At 35.0% G+C, this 27,873-nt stretch overlaps 1 protein-coding gene across 4 annotated transcripts in view; it reads left to right on the plus strand.

Annotated features, from left to right (window-relative positions):
- Positions 1–27,873, plus strand: part of RBM27 (RNA binding motif protein 27) — a 65,586-nt gene that overhangs the window by 16,996 nt on the left and 20,717 nt on the right. Inside the window, exons 4-14 of one of the 4 annotated variants that reach the window (XM_061423867.1) lie at positions 2,303–2,394; positions 3,063–3,256; positions 4,158–4,421; positions 5,888–6,175; positions 10,199–10,333; positions 17,479–17,643; positions 19,498–19,647; positions 21,656–21,800; positions 22,223–22,376; positions 24,595–24,891; positions 26,197–26,337. In XM_061423867.1, coding sequence (XP_061279851.1) covers positions 2,303–2,394; positions 3,063–3,256; positions 4,158–4,421; positions 5,888–6,175; positions 10,199–10,333; positions 17,479–17,643; positions 19,498–19,647; positions 21,656–21,800; positions 22,223–22,376; positions 24,595–24,891; positions 26,197–26,337 — 2,025 coding nt within the window. The remainder of the gene's footprint in view (positions 1–2,302; positions 2,395–3,062; positions 3,257–4,157; positions 4,422–5,887; positions 6,176–10,198; positions 10,334–17,478; positions 17,644–19,497; positions 19,648–21,655; positions 21,801–22,222; positions 22,377–24,594; positions 24,892–26,196; positions 26,338–27,873) is intronic. The other 3 variants (XM_061423868.1, XM_061423869.1, XM_061423870.1) reach the window with 3 other exon arrangements.

Raw genomic sequence — 27,873 nt, forward strand, 5'->3', positions numbered from 1 at the left:
GAGATTAAAAATCATGTTTGACAATGTACTGCGGGATTCTGAATAAGACTTCACCCATATTGCTTTGGATTTCTTTGTATATTTTCCATACCCATAGGAATAATTAATTTAACTTCCTTAACCTACTGAATGCTCCCTGGATGTAAAAGTCTTACACTCTTTTGTCTAGCTTCCTTAGCTTATTTTTACATGAGATTCATTCGTATTGTGCATGCCCTTTTGACTTTTTTAAACAGCTTATTGATACGTAATTCACCAGCTTTACAATTCACCTATGTAAAATATACAAATGTGATCATTTTCATTGTATTCAGAATTGTATAACCATCTCCATAGTCCATTTTAGAACATTTTCAGCATCTAAAAAAGAAACTTCATGCTCATTAAGCCATTACTTCCAGGTCTTCCAGTCCCAGTCCCCACCCCAGGCCATATACTAAACTATTTTCAGTCTCATTAAATCTGCTTATTCTGGACATTTCATATAAATAGAAGTACGTGGTATGTAATCTTCTGTGGCTGGCTTCTTCTGCTTAGCATAACACTTAAAAGGTTCCTCCACATTGTAACATGTATCAGGACCTCTTTTATTTTTCATGGCTGAATAATATTCCATTTTATGAATATATCACATTTTCTTTATCCAGTCATCAGTTGATGGATATTTGTATTAATAGGCAAATAGTTAGTACTTTTTATCTATCATAAATAATACTGCTATGAACATTCATGCACAGGTTTTTGTTTGGCTTTATGTTTTTATTATTTTGGGTCCTTTAACTTTTGAAGAATAGGTTTTCCTATTAGAAAAACTAATTAGTAGTTTAGAAAATTACTTCCCTAAAATTAGGAAAATTCAAAGAGGAAATTAATAGATGTCCATTAAAAAAAACTTTAGAGAATATACAAAAGCAAAAAGAAGGATAAAGTTCTCCAAGCTGATATCTTTTAAGTCTCTTTATATCTTTTAACCCCCCGCTTCCTACTTACTTATATAACTCTCTTCTTTTCATCACCCCCTTTTTTCCCTTAAATTTTATTTTGTTGAAGAAACTGAGTCAGTTTCTTCATGACTGAAGAAACTCAGTCATTTGCTGAGCAAGTCATTTTGCTCAGCAAAAAACTGAGTCGTTTGCTCCAGACACTGGAGTTTTTTACTCTGGATTTTGCTGATTGCATCCTCTGTATTTCCTGTGAATTGGTAGAGAAAATGATTTTTAAATATAGTTTAATAATTGTAGAATGTTTTTGTCAGCAACATATGATTGTCATATTGTGGCTGCCATTTTATGTTGCCTGGATTTTACTAAATTGTTATCTTCTGTTCCATTCACTCATTTCCTGATTTGTGCATTTTTAAACGAGCCTCTCATTAGATGGGCATTTGTTTAGCTCTTCCAAATGTCTTCATTTGTCTTAATTTCCCTCTAGTAAAGGCCATATATTTATTTTTTTACTTATTTATTTTTGGCTGTGCTGGGTCTCCGTTGATCATGTAAGCTTTGTGTAGTTGCAGGGGCTACTCTCTAGTTGTGGTATGTGGGTGTCTCATTGAGATGGCTTTTCTTGTTGTGGAACACAGGCTCTAGGTACCTGGGCTCAGTGGTTGTGGTGCATGGGCTTAGTTGCCTGAGGCATGTGGGATCTTCCCAGACTAGAGACTGAACCCGCGTCCCCTGCATTGGCGGTGGATTCTTTACTACTGGACCACCAGGGACGTCCCATGTATTTGTTTTGAGATTAACTTGTGTTTAAAAAATTTTAATAGAATCACTAGTTCTGTATTTCTGGTCAATCTTGACTTCAAGTTTTAAAAGAAGCCTTAACATTTCCAATAATTCTGATACCATTTTTCCATAATTCACACGAAATACTTAGTTTTATAGCAGTGGTTAAATTAACCATTTGTTCCTTAAACTTTGTCTGTGAAATAAATCTAAAGTTCTCCTCAAATGAATTATATTGTGAATATATTTTATAATTAGGAAAACACACAAACCATTTTACTATATGATACTTAGAAGTAGAGATTTGTTATTTTTACTGTTATATTTTAAAGAATGAATTAGTTTTCCTCCTACACTGCTATTAGGGTGAGATTTAAAATTTAACATATTGCTGTTAAAGTAATTTCAACATCTTTTTTTACTTCTTCCTGTTGGCCAACTTTGGGGGATGTGATTTGATTGTAGTATTTAAATATATTTATGCCCTCTCTTGTGGCCAGAAAGATTTATCAGGTGGATGTGTTTTATAGTTTATGGAAGAACTGTTCTTGTTTCTAATGAATATTTTCTTGTAGGTATTTCAGGAGCCAGCAGAGGAAGAACGAGATGGCAGAAAAAAGAAATACCCTAGTCCCCAGAAGACTCGTTCAGAATCTAGTGAACGAAGGTTTGTGTTTATCTTTAATTAGGAAAACATTGATAACTCACTTTTCAGTTACCTTATAAGGACATTAGCAGGATTTTTGACATATGCTCTACTCCTCTCATTGTAAAATGATTAAAGAAGTAATTTTTTTTTCCATTCCCTGTGTTTTTTGTCTTTGTCATACTTTCTCTTCCTTTTATAAACAATAATCATTATGTGCTTTCCCCAGGAGCTCAGAGGTGGGAGCAGTCTCCTTAGAGAATATTAATGAAATGTTCCATTTGGTTAGGGGTGCTCAGTATTAAAATTGTCCATAGCATTTTATATTACAAGTAGTGCAGTTTATATCTTGATTCATCAGCCTACCATCAAAAAATTAGTTTTTGTTTAGGAACTCTTTGTTTTGAACTTTTTGTCTTTTCTAGTTTTAAATATGTTTTTCCTTTTACCCCTCCCCATGCTTTGGATTCACCTCTTTTTTTTATTTCTCCCCACCCAGTATACTTGAAGGGAATGTTTTTTCTTTTTATGTAATGGATTAGAGGAATTACGCAGTGGTTTTACGGCTCTCTGGAAAAGCTTAGAAGTTATGAATTTTGATGAATCACAGAGGATAATTCATATTCCAGATTTGTTTTCTGTCCTGGTTTCTGTAGTGTACCTATGGCTTTCATATCTGTATATTACAGGACACGGGAGAAGAAAAGAGAAGATGGCAAGTGGAGAGACTACGACCGGTACTATGAGCGGAATGAACTGTACCGTGAGAAGTATGACTGGAGAAGAGGCAGGAGTAAGAGCCGGAGTAAGAGCCGAGGCCTGAGTCGAAGTCGGAGTCGAAGCCGGGGGCGCAGCAAAGACCGGGATCCAAATAGGAGTGTTGGTGAGTCCAAGTGGCTTCCCCCTAAAACTCCATAGTTGCTTGTCTTCTTGTATCACAGGGGTGTCAGAATCCCTTTGATGGAAACATTGAAGGCAACAGGAGAAGGAGGCGGCAGAGGATGAAATGGTTAGATAGCATCACTGACTCGATGGATATGAATCTAAGCAAACTCCGGGATATAGTGAAGGACAGGCAAGCCTGGCATGCTGCAGTCAGTCCGTGGGATCGCAAAGAGTCAGACATGACTTAGGGACTGAACACCAACAAGCAACCTTTAATACATCTGAGCAATGTAAAATCTGGAATTGTGTCACAAAAACTTGATTTTTGTTACAAAGTCAGGGCTCTATTCTCAGGGTGGAGTCAAAGGAGTTTGTCTAAAAAGAAGCCATTTGTTCATGTATCATAGGACATGTCTAAATTTAAGTCATTTTGTATAATTGAAACATGTGTCCTTTAATCAGCAAAACTATTACTGGTGGGAGAGGGTTGTCTCTTTCTGTACCCACACCCCCACCCCCTGCCTGAAAATAATTGATTTGCTTTAAGGTTGGCTAGAGTATTTAAAAAGAAAAAAATTGCGGTAGATCAGTTTGAAAGTCAGTTCTTAGCATTCTTACTAAGTCAGTAGAGAAACTGATCTTTCTTCATTATGTATTGATGTTGATATATCAACATTGTTGTTGTAAAAGATGATTTTATACAAGTTACTTGGTCAAGACCCATCACATTGTTGATGTTCCTGGTTTTAGACTATAGTAATAATGAGAGCACTTTAAAATATGGACAGCTCAGTAAATTTACTTCAGTATTCTCATCTTGCCTTTTCTGTGAGAAAATACAGTTTAACAATATAGAAATCTGGTCTTACTTGTTTCTTGTCTTTATTTTGTCTCCAAAGCAGAACATAGAGAAAGATCAAAGTTTAAGAGTGAAAGGAATGACTTGGAGAGCTCCTATGCGCCTGTGTCTGCACCGGCTCCGAACTCTTCTGAGCAGTACTCCTCGGGGGCGCAGTCTATTCCCAGCACTGTGACTGTGATCGCACCTGCGCACCACTCTGAAAACACAACGGAGAGTTGGTCTAATTACTATAATAATCATAGCTCTTCCAATTCTTTTGGTCGAAACCCACCACCAAAGAGGCGATGCAGAGATTATGATGGTAAAACTTCTCTTTTATATTGTACCCCAGAGTACTAGTAAAGTAAATGTTGCTAGTAGTACATACCATTTCATTACAGTCTGGATGTTATTAAAAGGGATGAGTGAGGAGGAGAATCTCTTTGGCATATGCTTCTTTACTTGTTGGATGTAATAGTTTGGCTCTTGTTAACAAAGTGTTCAGATTTGACCCTTTAATTTATGTTTTGTTTTCCTCTTTACTTCCGACACTGTAATTACACTGCAGAATTTGGTAGACACTAGGAATGGTCATTTTTTTGTGTGCTCTTTGACCCTGGGGATTTGTTAAGCATGTATAACCTACTTACAGTTTTAACTTGCTAACTTTCCATTTGAATGAATGGATTGGTGTTAATGTGTGCATTTATTTTAGTTTTTTATTATGGGAATATTTTAAATATTTACAAAAATTCACAAGGTAATATAATTAATCCTAGTGTATCTGTGACCTCATATCAACAGTTGTCAACTCATAGGCAGTCTTGTTTTCATGTATACTTCCACAGCTCCCAGGCTATTTATAGCAAATGACTAGACATCATAACATTTTTCTTTAAATATAGAATGTATATATTTTTTCTTTTTATTTATTTTTAAGTAGGGAATAGAATCACGTGATTCAGGCATTAACACCCCTACCCTGGTCTCCCAGCCCCAAAGATCTTCTCAAAGCCAATTTTATGTTGTCAGTTTCTTGTGTATCTTTCCACTTAATCTATGCATGTGTACATAAAAACATATTCTCCCCCACTCTGTTTTTAACATAAATGGTATTGTACTTTATACTATTTATACTTCATTCATACTATGCATTTTGTTTTTCTTTCACTTAACATTATTTCCTGGCAGTCATCCTATGTAAATATAGTAACTATAAAGAGCTTCTTCAGCATTTTTTTTTTAATACTTCTTTGTATGCTCTATGTACAAAAATGTGTTTAAACTTACGACACTTTTGGGATGTTTCAGATATTTTGCTGTTACAATTCTGCAGTGAATAACCTGGAACATAATACTCAGTTGAATAATTTAAAGTTTCAACTTATAGCAAAAATTGTTGCTTTAGAATAATATCATGAAAGTAGATAGTTGAAAGTAGGTCATCTAATTCACATTCCTTATCCTCTCTACCTTTGTTAAGTTATTTAAAATATCTGAATTTTTATTATGAAAACTCAGTAGCAAATGGGTTAATCTGATAGTGGTTGGTAGCCTGCTTTTGACCTGATTATTTGCTGTCTCAGTAAAGCATAGTGTCACAGTATAGCAAGTAGAGAGTACACCTGTTCCTACCTCAGGAATATGCAATGGTAACAGAATAACACTAAGAAGGCTTTAAATTCCTTGCACAAAAAGCACTCCATAAATCAGATTGGTGGATGTTTCAGGGAATTGTTTGCTGAACTCAGTGTAGATCATAGTGAAATTTATCTTTGATTCTTACAGAAAGAGGATTCTGTGTACTTGGTGACCTTTGTCAGTTTGATCATGGAAATGATCCCTTGGTTGTTGATGAAGTTGCTCTACCAAGCATGATTCCTTTCCCTCCACCTCCTCCTGGGCTTCCTCCTCCACCGCCTCCTGGAATGTTAATGCCTCCAATGCCAGGCCCTGGCCCAGGCCCTGGTCCAGGCCCGGGCCCAGGCCCAGGCCCAGGCCCTGGCCACAGCATGAGACTTCCTGTTCCCCAAGGACATGGCCAGCCTCCACCTTCTGTTGTGCTTCCCATACCACGTAAGTATATGTATAGTTTCTTTAGTGAAGAATACTTAAAGGAATCCATCCCTTTTATGTAACTTGACACTAGATTTTAAGAATTTGAAAAATAAATTATTAATAGAATTTGGAATATATTCCCATAATTAAGATGTTCTTCCCTTTTTTCTACCCAGTGTCATATTGCATTATTGCATTATTTATAGTACCTCCAAGTGTAAATTTTATTAGTAGTGCCCTAACCTATATTGACCTGGAGTCAAAATCTTGCTCGTTGATAGAAAGCCAGCATTTTGAAGAGGTCAGAAAAAAAAGAGTATGCCAGTAGTTTAGTGAAAGTTCCATCTTTAAAGGGGAGAAGGAAATGGCAACCCACTCCAGTATTCTTGCCTAGGGAATCCTGTGGACAGAGGAGCCTGGAGGGCTGCTGTCCTTAGGGTCGCACAGAGTCAGACACGACTGAAGCGACTTAGCAGCAGCATCTTTAAAGAAAATCTCTAAGAGAATATTGAAATACTCTTTAAAACATTTTGTTATGGGACTTTTCTGGGTTTTCTTCCTCCAGTTATATTAATCTATATACATACAGCACTGTATAGTTTAAGGTGTCAGCATACTGATTTGATTTGTATACATCATGAAGTGATTATCACGGTAAGTTTAGTGATCATCCATCATCTCATATAGGTATAAAATTAAAGAAATAGTAAAAAATTTTATTTTTCTTACGATGAGCACTCTTAGGATTTACTTTGTTAACAACTTTCATATACAACATTGAGCAGTGTTAACTATATTTATCATGTTGTGCATTATATCCCTAGTACTTATTTATCTTATAATTGGAAGTTTGTGTCTTTTGACTGCCTTCATCCAATTTCTCTTCCCCTTTATGGAAATTTTTGAATACACACAGATGTAGAATAATAATATACCATGTTTCATCATCTAAATTTAATGGTTAATATTCATCTGTTTTTGTCTCATTTATTCTTCTTGCCTGCCCCACACAATTTTTTTTACTTTTTTTCCCTGAAGTATTTTTCAGATATCAGAGCATTTCACCAGTATGTACTTCGGTATGAATCTCTTTACTGATAAAAGACTTCAAAAAAAAAGGGGGTCAATATGCTGTTATCAAATTCACCAAAATTAGGAGAAATGTTTAAAAATGATCATTTCAAAAAAAACAGTTGCTAGTTGAGCTAAAACAGAAATAAGACTGAATTTTTAAAATATAACTGAGAAAATTCTGGAGCAGTCGTTTTACGTGTGTCGGTTCAGTTCAGTCGCTCAGTTGTGTCCGACTCTGTGACCCCGTGGACTGCAGTACACCAGGCTTCCCTGTCTATCACCAACTCCCGAAGTTTACTCAGACTCATGTCCATCGAGTCCGTGATGCCATCCAACCATCTCATCCTCTGTCATCCCCTTCTCCTCCCTTCTTCAATCTTTCCCAGCATCAGGGTCTTTTCACATGAGTCAGTTCTTCGCATCAGGTGGCCAAAGTATTGGAGTTTCAGCTTCAACATCTGTCCTTTCAATGAACACCCAGGACTGATCTTTAGGATGGACTGGTTGGATCTCCTTGCAGTCCAAGGGACTCTCAAGAGTCTTTTCCAACTCCACAGTTCAAAAGCATCAATTCTTCGGTGCTCAGCTTTCTTTATAGTCCAACTCTCACATCCATACATGACTACTGAAAAAACCATAGCTTTGATTAGACAGACCTTTGTTGGCAAAGTAATGTCTCTACTTTATAATATGCTGTCTACGTTGGTCATAACTTTTCTTCCAAGGAGCAAGTGTCTTTTAATTTCATGGCTGCAGTCAACCATCTGCAGTGATTTTGGAGCCCCAAAGTAGTCTGTCACTGTTTTCACTGTTTCCCCATCTATTTGCCATGAAGTGATGGGACAAGATCCCATGATCTTAGTTTTCTCAATGTTGAGCTTTAAACCAACTTTTTCACTCTCCTTTCACTTTCATCAAGAGGCTCTTTAGTTCTTCTTGGCTTTCTGCCATAAGGGTGGTGGTGTCTGCATATCTGAGGTTATTGATATTTCTCCCGGCAATCTTGATTCCAGCTTTTGCTTCCTCCAGCCCAGTGTTTCTCATGATGTACTCAGCATATAAGTTAAATAATCAGGGTGACAGTACACAGCCTTGACGTGCTTCTTTTTCTATTTGGAACCAGTCTCTTTTTCCATGTCCAGTTCATGTCCAGTTGCTTCCTGGACATGACGTGCTCCTTTTTCTATTTGGAACCAGTCTCTTTTTCCATGTCCTTTTTTCATGTCCAGTTGCTTCCTGACCTGCATACACATTTCTCAGGAGGAGTGTAAGGTGGTCTGGTATTCCCATCTCTTTAAGAATTTCCCACAGTTTGTGGTGATCCACATACTCAAAGGCTTTGGCATAGTCAATAAAGCAGAAATAGATGTTTTTCTGGAACTCTTTTGCTTTTTCGATAATCCAACGGATGTTGGCAATTTGATCTCTGGTTCCTCTGCCTTTTCTAAAATTAGCTTGAACATCTGGAAGTTCACGGTTCACGTACTGTTGAAGCTTGGCTTGGAGAATTTTGAGCATTACTTTACTAGCATGTGAGATGAGTGCAATTGTGCGGTAGTTTGAGCTTTCTTTGACATTGCCTTTCTTTGGGATTGGCATGAAAACTGACCTTTTCCAGTCCTGTGGCCACTGCTGAGTTTTCCAAGTTTGCTGGCATGTTGAGTGAGGTACTTTCACAGTGTCATCTTTTAGGATTTGAAATAGCTCAACTGGAATTCCATCACCTCCACTAGCTTTGTTTGTAGTGATGCTTCCTAAGGCCCACTTAACTTCGCATTCCAGCATGTCTGTCTCTAGGTGAGTGATCACACCATCGTGATTATCTGGATCATGAAGATCTTTTTTTTACATGTGTACAGAGGTATAAGAAAATACCTACCTGAAGACATTTAATGTTTTAAGAGTTGGCAAATTATTTGAAAAAATGGTTACCATTCAGTTTATTTAAGTGGTACTTTTTCAATTCTTTTTAAAATTTTTAATTTTTAAAATTATTATAGGCTCACTGGAAGTTACAAAAATAGTTTAATATGACATCATGTACCCATTGCATAGCTTTCCTGAAGTAAAATTCTTTGTAGAACACATTTCATTAAAATTGATAAAGGTTTGTATACATTTAATGCATAGATTTGGTCAACAGCAATATGGTTCTTTTAACAGTGGGTTGTGAGTATTTACTATTGTCACATAAATGGTATAATTGTAAAGCTCAAGTTGAGATTTAATTTCTCAGATAAAAAGGCATCTTTGATGTACAGAAATTCTCACAATAAAAGATCCTACGTCATTTGGGGGAACATATCTGTGTAAAAGTTAAATCTAAGAGTGTCGTTTCCCCCTGAACACTTTGCCAAGAAAAATTTCAAGGAAACAAATACCATCTAGCTTCTACAGTTAGCACTTTACTATCCCCTAAAGAAGGGAATGGCTACCTACTCCAGTATTCTTGACTGAAGAATTCCATAGACAGAGATGCCTGCTGAGCTACAGTCCATGGGGTCGTCAAGAGTCAGACATAACTGAGTGATTGATTCACACTTTCTTTTTCATGTTGTGTCATCATATATCTTTCCATCTCTCCATTTTTAGTTTTAATGCATTTCACAGTACATTCTAGACATAGATACACTCAAATATGTTTATCATTAATTTAAGAGTTCTATAGAACTTTATTATCATCCCAGAAAGTTTGTTCAAATCTCTTGGCCATTTTCTACTCCCAGCCTCCAGATGCAACCAGTTCTGCCCTTTTTCCACCCTAGATTAGTCTATTACAGAACTAAAATGTCATTTAAATTAACAATCCTCTGAGTGCTCAAGCCTGCTCATATCAAATTTCTTTATTCTGTTCTAAACCAAAGTAGGTATTTTATATGTGAATATCCTTATTGTACTTGGTGTAGTGAGTGTTTTTATTATGTAGCAAACATTACTGCTCTAGCTCTCACTTTTTGTTGTCTGTAGGACCACCCATAACACAGTCAAGCTTGATCAACAACCGTGACCAGCCTGGGACAAGTGCAGTGCCCAATCTTGCACCAGTAGGAGCAAGACTACCTCCTCCTTTACCCCAGAACCTCCTTTATACAGTGTCAGAACGTAAGTACACATTTGATTTATTAATAAAATTGTTAGGGCATAGAAAAGCCAGACGTTTTCTCAGAACACTTAAAAAAATACAGTTAATTTCTATTTTAAGGACTATCTATACAAAATTATACTTATGTTTACAGGGCAGTTTACTGTGTGGTTATGTTCTGTAACTGTATTTTAATTTTGTGTGATGATGGGAGAGAAGGACAAGGCCTTCTGTATTGGAGAAGTCTGCTCTGCTATAGTGTAGCAACATTCTTCTGCTAAAGGAATTATATTTTGAAGCTTCTGTTCAAGAATTGTTCTTCTGATTGAATTTCCAAAGCCTAAGACTTACCTCCTAAGAGCGTACAAAAGATCGCATAAAATACACCTAATTATTTAACTTGTAATGCTGAAACGAGCATAGCATCATTTAAACTATAGTATTTAGTGGTTAGACTATCTTGTAACATTGATGCTTAACTGTAATAATATGTTTTTCTTGAATCCTGTCTTTTATTTTTCATAGTTTTGGTTACTGTTGTTTTTAGTTTACAAAGGCTTAAAAGAAAGATTTCTTTCTTCAGAAACCTAAAAATAAAGTAGTTGGTTGTTAAAACTGTCAGACTGTGAGAATTTCTTTACAGAGCTAGGTAACTTTATAAATTCACCTTTTTTGTAACTGTGTTGATCATAAACATTTCTTCATCTCTGTCATGACCTAGGGAGGCAACTCAGGAAAGTAATTAAGCTTAGATTCAAATTCCGGTTCCATCATTTACGTCACTATGACCTTAGGCAAGTTGCTTAACCTCTTTGCGTCCTAATTACCTCTTTTGTAAAAAATAGAAATGATAGTAACATTACTCACCTCATTAAGGTTATTTTGGGGAAACATGTTATATGTTAATACATACAAAGCATCTAGAATAGTATCTGGCACCTTAAGCTATACATAAGGAATTATTGTTATAGTTTTGTAGTTATGATTGTCTCCATAAATTTCAGCCTCTCCGAAATCAAAACCTATTATTTTCCTCTAAGTCTCCATTACCTCCACAATCCCTGTCTTTATTTGCTAATGTAAATAACACCCACCTAATCACTTAGAATTGAAAACCCTATCATGACTGACTCATTGCTTTGCTTTTTTATTTCTAGTTAATTGAAAAATTCTTCCTCTTTTTCTTAGATGCATCCTTTTCTCTTTCTTCCCGCTATGGTTTCTGCCCTCATCCACACTTGAATCACTTCACATTTTTATTATTGCTGCAATCTTTTTGACTCCAATATATTTTACTCCCACTTTCCCTCCACGTTACACCATATAATGCTGCTAAGCTAGTTGCCTGAGAGAACCAACCAGGACAGTTCCTATGAGAATTCTTCAGTGCTGCTGTTCCTCCTGTGTTCCGCTATGCTTTCTCAGGACAGAAACCATATATGATAGTTAAATAACTAGCCATTTTGTTTTACTTTTAGTGTCTCACAGTCTTCTAATTACTATAGTATCTTGTTACGGTGCTTATTTTACTGCTCTCTTTTTTAAATTATGGGCAATTTCAGACATATATAAAAATAAAGAAGGTAGTATAATAAACTCCCATGTTCCCATCACTCAGCTTCAACAGTTACCAATCTTGTTTCATCTTTCCCCTCCCTAAATCAGCTCTTAGCATTATTTCTTAGTGCTTTTGGACTTGTAAATATGAAAAATGGGTTATTTATCTGAAAGTCTTTTGCAGATGACACATTTTCATATTGTTAAATTTAGCATTTTGACTCATAAAAATTTCATTTTGTTTTTAATTTATAAAAAAAGTGGCAATTACGATTTATTTTGATATTGTTAAATTTAACATTGTGATTCCATTTGAATTTTTCCTCCAACATTAGATTTTATTTTCTACTTCAGATGTATATCTAATTTTGTGGCACAAAATCCAGCGCTTTTTTTTTTTTCAGCTTTTTAAAAAAATTTCTGTTGGAGTATAGTTGATTAACAATGTAGTGTTCGTTTCAGATATACAGCAAAGTGAATCAGTTACATTTATACATATATTCACTCTTTTTTTTAGATCCTTTTCCTGTATAGGTCATTACAGAGAATTGACTGGAGTTCCTTGTGCTATATACTAGTTCCTTACTCGTTATCTATTTTGTATATAGTAGTGTGTATATGGCAATTCCAGTCTCCCAGTTTATCCTCCCTGTCCCACACTTCTCTTTTTCCCCTAGATAGTCATAGGTTTGTTTTCTGTATCTGTGAGTGTTTGTTTTGTAGATAACAAAACAAAATATTTCATTTTGTAGATAACAAAACAAAATATTTCATTTGTACCATTGTTTTAGATTCTACATATAAGCGATAGCACATGATTATTTGTCTTTCTCTGTCTCAGTTACTTGACTTAGTATGACAAAAGCTCCCTTTTGGTTTTAATGAAAAAATATTATAAAAAAATTGTAGTTAAAAAAAATTATCATTAATATTCACAGCATAGAAAGTGTGTATAAGTGAAGAACAGCATATCATATGATAGTTGTGAAAATTTAATCAATAGGGACCCAAATAAACATAGATAAATGAAATCTGGTATTGTAGAGGTAGGAATAGGGTCTGTTCAATGCTCGGTACTGGGAATATGAGTGAGAGATGATTTTTCTCCGAAGAAGCTAAAAATCTAATAGTGGGAAAGAAATATGTCAAAAATTACAAACTCACAAAAAACCAATTACAGTGTATTTTGGTGTTAAAAATAAAGCAACAGAGTGCCTCAGAAATACATGTAACAAAGGAACTAATTCTGCCCGAAATAAAACCTTCATCTAGTCTAATTGTCACTCAGTTTTGAAGAGCACAATTGGATGTTAAAAGAAGAAAAAGAATTTCCCCACTGTATAACTGTGTAGGGTATATGGGGCTCCTGGCAATGCTATTTAAAACTTAATGGCAGGTATGGTTATAATTTAGAAAAAAACATGAAATTTGGTTTTTGTTGAATTAAAATGTCACAGATACTCTGAAAAGGATTTAAATAATGAAATACAGTTGGAAGTGTATGGAAAAACACCTATTAAAAACAACTATTTCCTTTGACATACTTAAGCATTTTTACCCAAATTCAGAGTCGCCAGTTTAGTGTATGGTTTTGGGGTTTGAGGTTTTGTTTTGCTTTGTTTTCACAGGACAGAACCATTTTAAATTATATTTCTTTAAATTTGACTTGTTTCTTTTGCTTCTTTGAAGAAGATGTAATAGAAATATTTTGTACCTGCTAAGCTCCTTGTATTGAGTGTGTGAAAGATTAGTAGTAGAATATAACAGCCTAAAGATTGATTCTTAGGTTAAAGGCAGTTGTCAGTCTTCAGGTGAATTTACATAAATTACTTTTATCTTTCAGAGAATATATTTCCTATTAGCTGTGTACGATTATTAAAACATCATATTCTTAAACTTGAGATGCCTCATTTAATTCTGTGAAGTACATAACGTTTTTCTGTGCACAGTCACAGATTTTGATGTCTAGAAAAGTCAGTCTATAGAGTCATATATTGTCTAGAATTTCTCTCCCCTCATGTGTTACTTGGATTTGTTTTGCATTAGTTGTCATATTGCCCATTTCAAATAATGTCTGATGAATATCAAATAAAGGTATTCATCCTAAGAAACACTTAAATGTCATTGGGATGCAGTTAGTAAATAAACTTTCATCCCTTGTGTTAAGTATTGAGTTCCTACTATGTGCTAGGCACCATTTAGACCCTGAAACTTTAAAAAGTATGCCAGGGACCTTGGATTCTAATAGAGAGGACACATAACAAGTATGGCCAATAATTGGAAGGTATAGCTTTCTATTTTCTTCTGATTGAGCTTTCAGTTTAAAATTCATCTTAAGACTTTTTTTTCCCTTGTGAATACACTTGAAGACAAAGTCAGGAGAATTACAAAGAGTAGCTAAAATTTTAGTTTGAATAAAGACTATCTTCAAAAGACTAGAGTTAACATTGTGTGTGTGTGTGTGTGTGTGTGTTAGTTGCTCAGTCATATCTGACTCTAAAGAATGAAAATATTGCTATCAATCAGACATATAAGATACATGAATGACTTACAATAGGAGCATGAACTTAGGAGACTTGCATTTTGAAATTATTCAGTCACTCTACACTGATTAAAAACTAAATTGAATCAGAATCTGAAAAAGAATATATGCACACACCTATATTTATGTTTAACTGAGTCAAATTGTACATCTGAAATTGGCACAGCAGTGTAAATCAAATATATTCCAATAAAAGTTTGAGAAAAAACTAAAGTGAATGAATCTAAATTATGACTGGCTTATCTTCACCATCATTATAACCAACTTGATTTTTTTAAACTTTTTATTATGGAAAAGTTCAAATATACCTAAGAGAATAAACACTGTAGTAATCGTCATTACTCAGTTGCTGGTTTCAACATTTATCAACGTATTGATTAACCTTGCTTTATCTGTAACTCACTCCTGACTTGATTATTTAAAAACAAGTTCCAAACATACCATTTCATCTATAAATCTCTGAAAGATAAGGGATAAATACACACACACAATTACTATACTTTATCACAGTCCCAAAATATAACAGGTATTATTGTCAAGTATCTAATCAGTGCTCATATTTCCCGGTTGTATCATAGACATTCCTTTATATCTGGTTCATTTGAAGCTGAATCCAAGCAAGGTTACACATTACATTTAGTTGATGTGTTTCTTAAGCCTTTGAATCCATAACAATTTCTCCTACCTCTTTTTTTCTCCCTTGACACTTACTTGTTGAAGGAGCAGATAATTTGTCCTAAAGAATTTTACCATAATCTAGACTTGGCGTATCTTGCATCTGCTGGTGACATTTAATGCATTCCTCCATTCCCTGTTTTTTTCTGGAAATTGGAGATTTATCTAGATGTAGATTAATAGGGTCACATTTAGGGTTTTTTTCCTCCTTATTTTGCATGAATGTTGTACTGATGGGGTTTTGTACTTCCTACTGCAGTATATACCTGGTGTACAATATCAAGTTGTCTCCTTTCTGTGTTACAAATATTGATCACTGTGTACAGGTGTTTTCATCCTGATCCATCCTTTCAAAAAATTGCTCTTGGTTGTTTGTGATCCCTGCCCAGTTCTCTTTGCTTCATTGGGGGCTATAAAAATGTGATACTCTAGTTCTGTGATTTCTTCTACATTTATTGGCTGACAGTCTACAAAGTAGAACTTGGCAGTGTTCACCATTTGGTTAACCTGAAATGTACTTTTTACGGGAAAGACAGGATAAATGCTTCTGTCCTTTAATTTATCAGTTTTCAGAAAATGAGTTTGTTTCCAAGTATCTTCCAGAGGGACCACTGTACTTTTTCTGAGTATCATTATGAACTCATGGATTTCTAATGTTTGATATATTTCACCCCATTGTGGCCTTTTTTGGTGTTCAGATTGGCTCTTATTTGACCATGGGAAGCCTCTTCATGTTGGCTTCTGGAAGTTGCTTTGTTGTATTTTTTACATGCTGGTGTTTGGTAGCCATCTTGCTTCTGGAGCATTATATGAAGGTGTACCAGACTCATCATACAAGTTTTCTATCCAGACCTAGAATCAACCTTTTATCTAAGGAACTCTATTTTTCATATAGTATTTAGAGATCTGAATAGATGTTAAAGAAAATCAGGCCTCATTTGAATAAACAGCCATCTTTCTGAAGTGTAGGAATGCATGTTCTTTGTCATTCATTTTAAAAAGGCATTGTACAAACTAGCCTTTTAGTTTCTCATTTACTTTGAGATAGTTATTAATTAAATACACATGCTATATGAAATGCTTTATCATAAATTTAAGCTAGTCATATGAACTGAAATTGTACTTCCCATTTTTCTCTTTAGCACATGACTTCATTCTGCAAGGAATTCTCTGCAGTATATCATGCTTCAGCTATTTTCAGATCATTGAGGATATGTTAGATTGCATTTGCAATGTAATGATTGATCTTTTTTCATGTAAATTTTGAAAAGATTGGTGCTAAGCACACAATTATGTGGTCCCCTTATACAATATGATTTGCCACCTTTTCTCCATGTATTGGAAAGTATACCATATCCATTTCTTCTCTACATTTACTGTGAAATCAAATGGTTGCTTTTGACTTCTTATTAAAGTGTATTAAAAGTCTTCTGGAATTTTACAACTTTATAACGATATTTCATCATATTAAAAAATCTAAATTTACTTTGTCTTGTGTCACATAGTGAATGTCTGACTTCAGATACAAAATATTGAGTAAATCTTAAAAATAGGTCTCATATGGAGTAGTAAATGAAAAAGATACTATTAAATAACCAACCAAAGAGGTTTTGCTCCTTGATACCTTGTCTTTTTTAATCTTGTTCTATATAATTTGGCTTCATTGTTTCTGCCATTTTTGCATCTATAAATTCTAAATGTGCTTTCTTTCCAAAAGTGGTCTGTAATATCTGAGATACTTTATGTGTACAGTGGCTAGTCTGTTCCTGTGGGATTTTGTCCTCTTGTCTGTTTGTTGTCCACCTACTTACAGGATAGCAGATTTTCACTGTCTTTATGTTTTTCTTTTGAATGTTTCTTATTCTCTGTGAGAGTATGCTTGTGGTGGGTATTTTTTTTTTTTTAATTCCTTTATTACTTTTTTTTTTTCCTGCTCCCAGATAGGGGAATAGTTTGTGCATACCTGAAATTATATGAATTTGGGAGGAGTGTTTTTATCTTTTTTAAATGGATATGACAGCTTTTATAACCACGTCTCCCTGAATATTAAACTCTACATGAATAATAGCTCAGGGCTCCTTTGTCAATAACTTGATATAGTTGATCAGTTTCTGGTAAGATCAGCATGTAGTTATTCCATTTAAGATGATAAAAAACGGACATCATGCAGTCATACTACCTAATTCGTACCCTTTCTTTATACCTCAGTGCATCCTACCCAGTTGCATGTCTCTTTCTTGAGTTAGAAGGAATATTAATAGCATCTTTCTCAAGTACTATTCCCATTGGTGTACTTTCTCTGTTCTTGGCTCAAGTCTCAGGAAGTAGATCATTACTTAGAGAAGCTTGTGACTCTCAATCCCAGCTGCCCTCCTGTTCTTTCCTCTGTAGGACAGCCCATGTACTCTCGTGAACATGGTGCTGCTGCATCTGAGCGACTTCAGTTGGGGACACCGCCTCCTCTGTTGGCAGCTCGTTTGGTGCCACCTCGAAACCTCATGGGATCCTCCATTGGGTACCATACCTCAGTCTCCAGCCCCACCCCTCTGGTCCCAGGTAAGCTTTGCTACAGATGGCCATCCACCTCTGATCTTTTGTACCATAAACTGGCCAACCTAAGAGGTGACCTGGTATCCTGATCTGCTCTCACAGATTCCCATTAAAGCTCCCAGGTGGTTTTGTTTTCTGTTTCTGTGCTCCTTTGGTTTGTCCCTAGTGCCCCTAGATGATTAGGCCTCCTATGTGTCTGTCATCTCCGGTGTCCTTTGTATTTACTTTCTGTGCCTCAGTAACTAAGGTCATGCAGTTCCTTGAACTAGTTTTTAATCCAGCAGATAGGAACAGTATCTACTTGAATGTTTTCTAATCAGTTATATGTTACAAGAAAAGCTAGGTTAATTTTTTTCTAAAACAAAACAAAACGTGGTTTTTTGCTGATCATGGATGAACATGTGTTTTTTCCCCTCTGCCCCTGTTGTATGGAATGACTGTGTATAATGATTTCTTGAAAACTCTTCCCTCCTATTGACATTTTTGAAGATACGTGGAGTGCTTTGAGGGTGTCTCATGAGGTTTTTAACATTTTTCACTTTGCCTTTAGATCTCAGTTCATCATAATTAACTAAAGGACCTTCAGTTTTCTTGGGGTTCTGTGTGGTCCCAGGAATTATTAGAACAAGGCTATTTGATTATATATCTTCTTTAAAACTTTTTGCAGCCTTAATGTAGGAGATTTTTCTGTCAGGAGTACCAAATTGTATTAATCACTGGAAACTTTTTAATTATAATTTGCTGATCTTATACTCTGAATTACAGAACTGATTGGCTAGTAATAAAAATGTAAAAGGTACCTTGTCTTGTAGCTAAAATCTAATATGAGCCACAAAGGAATTTTTCCGTTAAGAAAAAAAAGAGCTGCAAGGATTTATAAATGCATTTGAGAGAATGTCTTCACTCCATCTTAACCTTTCTTTGATTCTGTGTAGGATGCAGAGGATGTTTTGGAGATGAACACTTTCAGAATGCTTTTTCAATGCTTATAAAATATTTATTTAACATTAGAATTTTAGAAATTAAATTTTTAGTAATTTCCCTGGTGGTCCATTGGTTCAGACTACATGCTTCCACAGCAGGAGCTTGGGGTCCATCCCTGGTTTGGAAATTAGGATCCCGCATGCTGTGCAGAGAGTGGCCAAAAAAAAACCCAATTAAATATTCAGTTGTAGAGAAAATATAGAGAAGATGATAAAAATGTGTTGATGAGGCAGGTGGTAGTAAGATAATGATTACATTTGTAAATATAAAATTTAGCTTATTTAGCTGTTTGAAATACAACATTTAAAATATATTTTACATATGAAATTGACTCTTTTCTCTAGTTTAAAGTGCAAATAGCCAGGGACTTCCCCAGCTGTCCACTGGTTATGATTTCTGCACTCCTTATGCAGTGGGTATGGGTTTGATCCCAGTTGGGGAACTAAGAGTCCACATGCTGTGTAGTGTGGCCAAAAAAAAAAATGCAGATAACCAAGTTAATAGATTTATTGTTTCTCTTTTAATTAAAAGAATACCTAGAAAGTGGTGAGACATGAGTACAGAGGAAACTCAGTCTTTTGTATATGGTGTTTGTATATGTGAACATTTCTATTAAAAATGTGCAGTGAAGTTTTAATTATGTGATTATTATAGAGGACAAAAATGACATTAGGTAAATGAATCCAGAAACATATCCATAATTCAGAATGGATTTGCATGTCTGTATTTTGTGACTGGATTTACTCTTAATTCAAAGAGAAATACATGTGGGTTGATATAATTTTATTTGTTGAAGAAAATTCATTTTTGTGGTTATTTTATAATAAATTGTTTACTCTTGATTTTTACGTGTTCTGTTGTTTTGTTTTCCCTCAGATACCTATGAACCTGATGGTTATAATCCAGAAGCTCCTAGTATTACCAGTTCTGGTAGATCTCAATATAGACAGTTTTTTTCAAGAACGCAGACACAGCGCCCAAACTTGATTGGCCTAACATCTGGAGATATGGATGCAAATCCAAGAGGTGATACTGCCTTTAACTTTTTGTCATACTAAATGTCATTTGGGCATGGCATTTCTGACCTCACTGAGGTCTAAAAATTCTTTATCTCTGAAGGATATTATGTAATGATCTCTCATAAATGTTTTTGAATATCTATATCCAAATATTACTTTAAAGCTTTAAGCAGAATATATTTATTTTTAAGTAAAAGTAATACTAATGTTGACTAATTGCTCTTTTTGTAGGACTTTAGGCTATTCTAGGCACTGTGCTGGATGTTAGATGTAGAAAGAGGACATGATCCCTCTTCCTCCAGGAATAAAATCATTTAATGGCCTACTTTGTATTTTAAGAGCTATGCTTCGTACTAATAACACAGAACTTAAAACACTGTAATAAAATTATTCTTTGACTGTTGTTAGTGTTCATGATTATAACCGTATGTTAGGACCTTTATAAAGTATAGCCACAAATCTTAAAAGATTAAATGCAAGTATTGCTTTTAATATGGGTTAATATCTCCACTCAAAACAAATTTGGTTAAAGAGTTTGATGAGATTCCGGTTTCTTACTTATTATAGTCAGATTTCTGGTATTTAATTTCAGTTTGAATGATTGGCCATGGGCCATCCTGATAATATTTGCCAGATTTACTTATCTGGTAGACATTTTCCTGTTCTTACCTACTTATCCTGATTCTGTTTACTATTCTTTACTTCCATTAATAGTATATTGCCACTACAGGTGAACTCTACAAGACTAAACCAAATGCTTTTTAATACATTATTATCTCTCGTATTTCTTACCACCAACTCTTAAATGAGGTACTATTAATATTTTTACTCTTCTTTTTACAGTTAAAGACACTCAGGCCAACTAAGAGAGGCTAGATTAATTAGCTCATTAATCTAATTCCAAAGAATAGGCTCTTTCTTTCTGTGCTATAAGGCATATATTGTTACCAAATTAGTGGGAAGATCATGGGTTTCAGCCCCACAGTTGTTATTCTTTGCTATTAATTTTACTTTTGGTGGAGTTGCTAAAAGTCATGAAGAATACTCAGAATGTAACATGTGTAGTTTTTCGTCGGTATTTGCTTTTTTTGTTCAGCATACCTCTTTCCACTGACAACCTGTTGTAAGGTCAGTGTGTTAATACAGTGTTGGGTTGGTGAAAGTTAATATCTTATGGAAAATCCCAAACAAACTTTATGACCAACCCAATATTTTATTAGTCCTAACTATTGTGAATGAAATGTGTTAATTTATAATACTAGCTTTGAATTTTCCTTTCAGCTTTTAAGTTTGAATAATTTTGAAGCTACAAATCAGAAGTGCGATAAGCACCTAGATACTTTGACTTAGATTCACCAGTTGTTAAGGTTTTATCAGCTTTGGGCATGAATGCTCACTTGTGTGCACTCCTCTCTCCTTCCTTCCCTCTCCCTGTACATTTTTTTTCTTGAATCACTTGAAAGTAAATTTTGGAGATTAGTCTACATCTGAGAAAAAGACATAGTACTATATAATCACAATATTGCCACATATAAGAAAATCGTAATTTCATAGTAATATCCTATCCATGTGAACCTCTTATTGAATCATATAAGAAGATAAATATTCCACTCTGTTTATGGTCTAATAAATTTGATCACTTACCTAGAGCAGTAATTGTTTAGCTTTCTGTTGTAAAGTAAATAATTTGTAGAGTGGTACTTTGGCATCAGGTTAAGTATCTCATTCTCCAACACTGTTAAACTGATTTTTTTTCCCCTTTCCATTTATGATCCTAGCTTGACTCAGTCATTAGAGTTGGCTAGGACTTTTTAAACATATATATTGTATCTTTAAAAAAGGAGGAAAGGGAGGCAATTGATAATTTATTCTTACTGTTAAACATTTCTGAAAAGGAAGTGGTAGTATTAGGTACTATTCACAGTGATTTTTAACTTTTGGACTAAATATTTTAATCATTTGAAATTCCCCAAATATAATGCATTGCCAGTAATGTTAATTTTTGTTTTCAACAGCTGCTAACATTGTCATCCAGACTGAACCACCGGTTCCCGTTTCAATTAATAGTAACATAACCCGAGTAGTTCTTGAACCTGATAGCCGGAAAAGAGCTATGAGTGGTTTGGAAGGGCCACTCACGAAGAAACCTTGGTTGGGAAAGTAAGAGAATTTGCCTATTAGTAACATCTAATTGATGTTTTTGGCTTTTTGCTTGCATTAGTAAATTTGTAGAATTGAGTTGTCATTAATATTAATTTTCATTCTATGTGTATCAAAGCTAAGGTTCCCAGAGGCATCATTAGTATGTCTTATATATTAAAAAGTCAACAGAATATTGATAACAGATATTAATAATTTCTAGGCCTAGCCCAGTTTTATAATTATTGAGACATCAGTCTTTCTTTGCACCTGTTCTCTTCTTATGTAATAAGGATAATGTGAAAGTTACCTACTAATATCTGAAGGATGTTAAGTGCTTATAAAAGACAGTTGAATAAATATAAACTCATATTCTTTGCTGATTATCTCTTGCCTAGGGCATAATGTAGGAGATTATTCAGATCTGTTAATATTCCTTTCAGACAAGGGAATAACAATCAGAGTAAACCAGGATTCTTGAGAAAGAATCAGTATACAAACACCAAATTAGAAGTCAAGAAAATCCCTCAGGAATTGAACAACATTACCAAGCTCAACGAACACTTCAGCAAATTTGGAACTATTGTTAATATCCAGGTAGGTGTGGCTATGTTGGTGACAGAATCCGTATATATAATGTATTTTTTAAGGATTTATTTCTTTTTGGCTGCACTGGGTCTCCATTGCTGTGTGGGGCTTTCTCTTGTTGTGTAGGTCTCTTTGTTGCGGTGTGCAGGTTTCTCCTTGTGGTGGCTTCTCTTGTTGTGAAGCACAGGCTCTAGGTACATGGGCTTCAATAGTTGTGGCACCTGGGCTTAATAGTTATGGTACATGGGGTTAGTTGCTCTGTGGCATATGGGATCTTACTGGACCAGGAATCGAACTTGTGTTCCCTGCATTGGCAGGCAGATTCTTAACCACTAGACCATAATGTATCTTTGGAAACAGCTCACTTTTGCTTAAGCAAATCAGTGATTAGTTTAATCATCTCTGCTTTAAATGTGTTTTAAATCCCACCATGTATTTGTATGCCCAACTTTACGTTGAAATTGTGCTGAATTTGTCCTCTGAATGCATTTGGTTTCTTTCTGAAACTCTTCCTGAAAGACATTGGGCTGGTTATTGTATCTTTGTTCATAGTTTTATGTCTGGACAAATGACTTTTTTTACCTGCTTTAGTATTCTAACTAGGTAGTGAGATTTTTGGTAGTTTCTAAGATTGTATTTTTGTCTACTGAACTGGCTTTTGTGAAATATTAATTGATGAAACATGGTTCTAATTGTGAGAATTTTAGATACTAAAATTTAACATCAGGTAAATCATAGCTTTTATATTTTGCTATGTGCTTGCGAAGTTTGTGAATTTACCAATTTGGTGGTTGAGTGTTTTGCTGTAATTGAGGGTAATAAGTAGAAGATGTGTTTAAATTGGTATGTCAGTCAGTTTACTTAGTGTTGCCATCAAATCAAAATATAGTTTACCTATCTCTTAACTACCTTTTTTCTCTTAAATTGTTCTAGGTCATTATTCTTTATGGCATTTAGAAAAAATAGGTAGCTTAATGTAGATGAGTATATTAGTCTGCTTGGGTTGCTATAATAAATACCATAGCCTGGAACCCAAGGTACTAGCCTATATGGATCTTGGTTTGCAGATGGCACCTTCTTGCTGTGTGCTTACGTGTTGGAAGGAGAGGGAGGGTAAGAGACAGAGAGATCTCTTCCTGTAAATTCACTCGTCCTGTCTGATTAGGGTCCTGTCCCTTAGATACCATTTAACCTTGTTTACCTCCTAAAAGCCCTGTGTCCAGAGGCAGTCACACTGGGGGTTAGGGCTTCAATGTATGAGTTTAGTGAGGACATAATTCAGTCCATAGCAGTAGGCCATAATTTATATAAACACTATTCTCTGGGGAAATTTACTTTTTTTTTTTTTTTAATAGAAACAATGCTATGGTAAGGCTCTTTCTGGATAAACTTTTTTTTTTTTTTAATGACACATTGCTGAAATTAAGGAAATTTTAAAACTTTTTATTTGAACAGCCAAATTGATACTCCCAAATGCAATTTATGAGGCCTCATCAAAACTATAATACAGATCCATTAAAAATTTTTAGACCAGTTTCATAAGTGAAAAATCGTACTTACTTGAATTTGCTTTGTTTTTATTCCTACGTAGACTCTAATTTATATACACCATTTGCAATACTTTTGCATTTACCTATCCACTGTCTTTGCTCATTTTTTTAAGTGAAGGCAGTATAATAATGCTTTTCCAAACCTTTGCTTGTTATATATATTAAAATTACTTTTTCATGTTGTCATTTGTTTTGTTTTTGGCTTGTTTGGACTGACAGTGGTTTAAGATTTTATTTGGTCACATCTGCTGTTTGTCTTTATGGTCCTGCATTTATAGATGTGTTGTAAAAAGGCTTTCCAGACCTTCAGAGTATACAGATATTCACTTCTTCTCCCTGGGTTTTTGTGGGTTGTTTTGTTTGTTTATTGTAAAACATTTTCTGTCTCTGAAGTTTATTTGGATGTAAGATATCAGGAAGGAATTATTATATCTTTTCTCAAGTGGTTATGTAACATCACTAGGATTATTTATTAAATGATCTAGTATTCGTTCATATATAATATTGAAATACATATGTTACCTTATAAGAGATAACTATCTTTATTTACATACACTTCACAATGGATTTCAGCAGGCTGTTTTCTGCTTTTGAATTCTTTATCAGTAATTTATATATTTACTTGCCTATCATCACTCATTTCTGTGTTTTGTTGTTGCTATTGTTTTTTCTTATAGGTTGCTTTTAAGGGAGATCCAGAAGCAGCCCTCATCCAATATCTTACTAATGAAGAGGCCAGAAAAGCCATTTCTAGTACTGAAGCAGTTCTAAACAACCGATTCATTCGAGTCCTATGGCACAGGGAAAATAATGAGCAACCAGCACTACAGTCTCCAACACAGCTACTCCTGCAGCAACAACAAACACTTAGTCATCTGTCACAGCAGCACCATCACCTGCCACAGCACCTTCATCAGCAGCAGGTGCTGGTGGCCCAGTCTCCTCCCTCATCAGTACATGGAGGGATTCAGAAGGTAATCTGGGGTTCACAGGGAATTAAAGGTCCTTTTGGCCTATCCTCTAGATCATTGTTTCTCAATTTGTTGTCTTTGGTCTTCTACATCAGAGCCAGCCAGTTTGGTTTGTAGGCCAGCAGCATCTGATCTCCTAGGAGCTTATTAGACATGTAATTTTGGGCTTCACCTCAACTTACTGAATGGGTAGGGCTCAGTAATCTGTTTTAATAGGCTGTCCATATGATTTTTAGGTACCTTGAAGTTTGAGAAGCACTGTGCTAGAATCACATACCTGGGTGCACATTTTTGGGTCTTACCTTCTCAGATCTACAGAGTCAGTCTCTAGGTACAAGGCCCATAAATCTTCATGTTTAAGAAATACCATCTTCTCAACACTCAGTTACAATAACCATCCACCACTGAACAACCCTGAATCTAGAACAACTTCTTTGTTTTGTGTTAGAATCAATCACTCTTATACCCACCCTCTTGTCCTATTTTTTCTCATATAGAAATATTCTGTTTCTTTGAAAACTGAAATGGGAGCCCAGGAGACTGGGATTTTGTCTGTTTTATTTGTTCTATCCCTGGTGCCTAAAACAAGGCCTGGCACATAGTGCTCTAAACATATTTGAATGAATAGATGAACGAAGGAAAGAGCAAATCACCCTGCAGTGGAACTATTCAGACATTGATGATATTGATAATCTCCTAGGCATTCTTTTGTTTGAATTAAATATACTCAGATAGAATAAGAAGCATGTTCCTTAACAGAACCTAGTATTAACTCCATTCACCATCCTGTTTATTTGCAGTTAAGTTTTCATTTCTTTTGTCTCTGTCCCATTTCATGTTAGGTCCTGAAGGTAAAGGCTTTCCCTAGGTGTTGGCTAAATGGTGTATAAAAGTAATACAGTCACCTCTGTGATCCATTAGACCCCGTGCTGTTAATGCAGCCTGAGATTGTATTATGTTTTTAGGGTGGTCTTATCACAGTTACTCCTATTAAACTGTCAAAACCCATAAGTCTTTCAGCATTACATAATTGAAGGGATCATTGAAAAATTACTAATTTTATTTGTGAGTACATACACATATATTTGCATTATGTTGTGATATATTTCAGACATCCAAAAGAGTATGGATAATAACAGTCATTTATATGTCTCCCTCTTCACTTAAAAAAAAAACCTTATAAATAATAGAAGCACTCTACCTTCACATTCCTGTGTCTTCCTCCCCAGGGTAATCAGTCCTAAATTTGTATCATTCCTAGGCATTTAAAAAACTTCTGCCACAAATGTATTTATTTTGTATATGCAGATAATGAGCAAACCGCAGACATCAGGGGCATATGTTCTTAATAAAGTTCCTGTGAAACATCGTCTTGGACATGCCAGTGGTAACCAGAGTGATGCAGCACACTTGTTGAATCAGTCAGGTGGTGCTGGAGATGATTGCCAGGTATATATTTCTGTGAACCTTTGAATATATTTAGAATTGGAGTTGTTCAGTGACACAAAGAAATTAACAGATTGATTATCACCCAGATTTGTAATGTCTTCGTTCTTCAATCAAGATAGTTGTGACATCTAATTTTAAATTTGGCTGGTCAACTTCCCTAAATTTCAGTGATTGAGCCAGAAATTTGCTAAATTTTCTTTCCCTATTCAAAGCTAAGTGGGAATTTGAGAATTTTAGCCATTTATTAATAGATGTCTTTATTAATCCATTTCTTTAATCATTTGTCATGTTTAATTAACATCATGAAGGAGATTCAGTCATAATCAATTGAAAAGTCAAATTTTGAAATACGTTTTTAACTAGTTTCCTTTGCTTTTGAAAATATATCTATATGGCTACTCTCTAGAATGGTGATTGTTTTTTCCCAAGAGAGCTAGGAAAACTAAAAAAGAACAAGTGGGGATAGCTTTCCTAGATATTAAAAACACTGTGAAGTCTGTACAACTCAAACAATTTGATACTGGCACATGAGAGAGCACTAAAACAAAATCTGAGACTGAGATTTATAGACTTAAGAATAGGGATATATAACCTCCAATTAAAATAAATTTATATTAAAAGAATAGGGATATATTATATGCTAACACATTATCTGAGATCAGCGGGGAATGTATGGGCTTTTGGTGAATGGTATTAGGATGACTGTATAGCCTGATTGGAAAAAAAATTAGATCCATTTTTAAAATTACCTAATAAACCAGGGTAATTTCTACAAGGATCTGAAATTTATATGCTGACAGAGATGCTAAATGGTACAACCCCCTTGAAATTTGGCATTGTCTATGTATTATGCTTTAAAATTATGTATGCATTTACTCTAAACCAATAATCCTCCTCTAAGAACTATGCCAAAGATGTACTTGTCAAACTATGGAAAGACATATGAGCAAGACTAGGAAACATAGACTCTTTTCAATAGTGAAAGACTGCAAACAGTCCAAATATCAATCAGTAGGCAATAGGTTACTAAAAATGTAGTACATCCACCCAAACGCATATGTGTACTTTGCAGAGGAATGAGGAGTATCTTTATATATATACCATGAGGTGATTATCAGGATACATTAAGTAAAAGAAATAAAATGGAACAAAAAATGTAGTCAGCCATTGTTAGAAAGTAGGGGCAGTGAACACATGTAAGTATTTGTTTATAACAGAAAAAAAGAACAAAAAGTAATCCATGTAATTTAAATCTTGGTGGTTACGGCAAGGATAGAGGAAACTAGACAACTTTAAAAACCTCCAGAACATCTCTCAATTCTGTCCACTAAAAAGGCCTGGAAACAACAACCCAGCCTGATTGGTAATGACCCTGACACTACCGTCCCCAGCATTGAAAGGAACCAGGGATCCTTGAAGAAATGTCTGTTCCCAAATCTGGGGCTGACAGTGTTCCAGATGAGCCCTAGAATATTTTGTCAAACCAGAAAGCAAAGAATTTGTCAAAGATCACTAGCGTCCTTTCAGAGTGAAAAA

Source organism: Bos javanicus, chromosome 7, assembly GCF_032452875.1.
Source record: "Bos javanicus breed banteng chromosome 7, ARS-OSU_banteng_1.0, whole genome shotgun sequence".
NCBI lineage: Eukaryota > Metazoa > Chordata > Mammalia > Artiodactyla > Bovidae > Bos > Bos javanicus.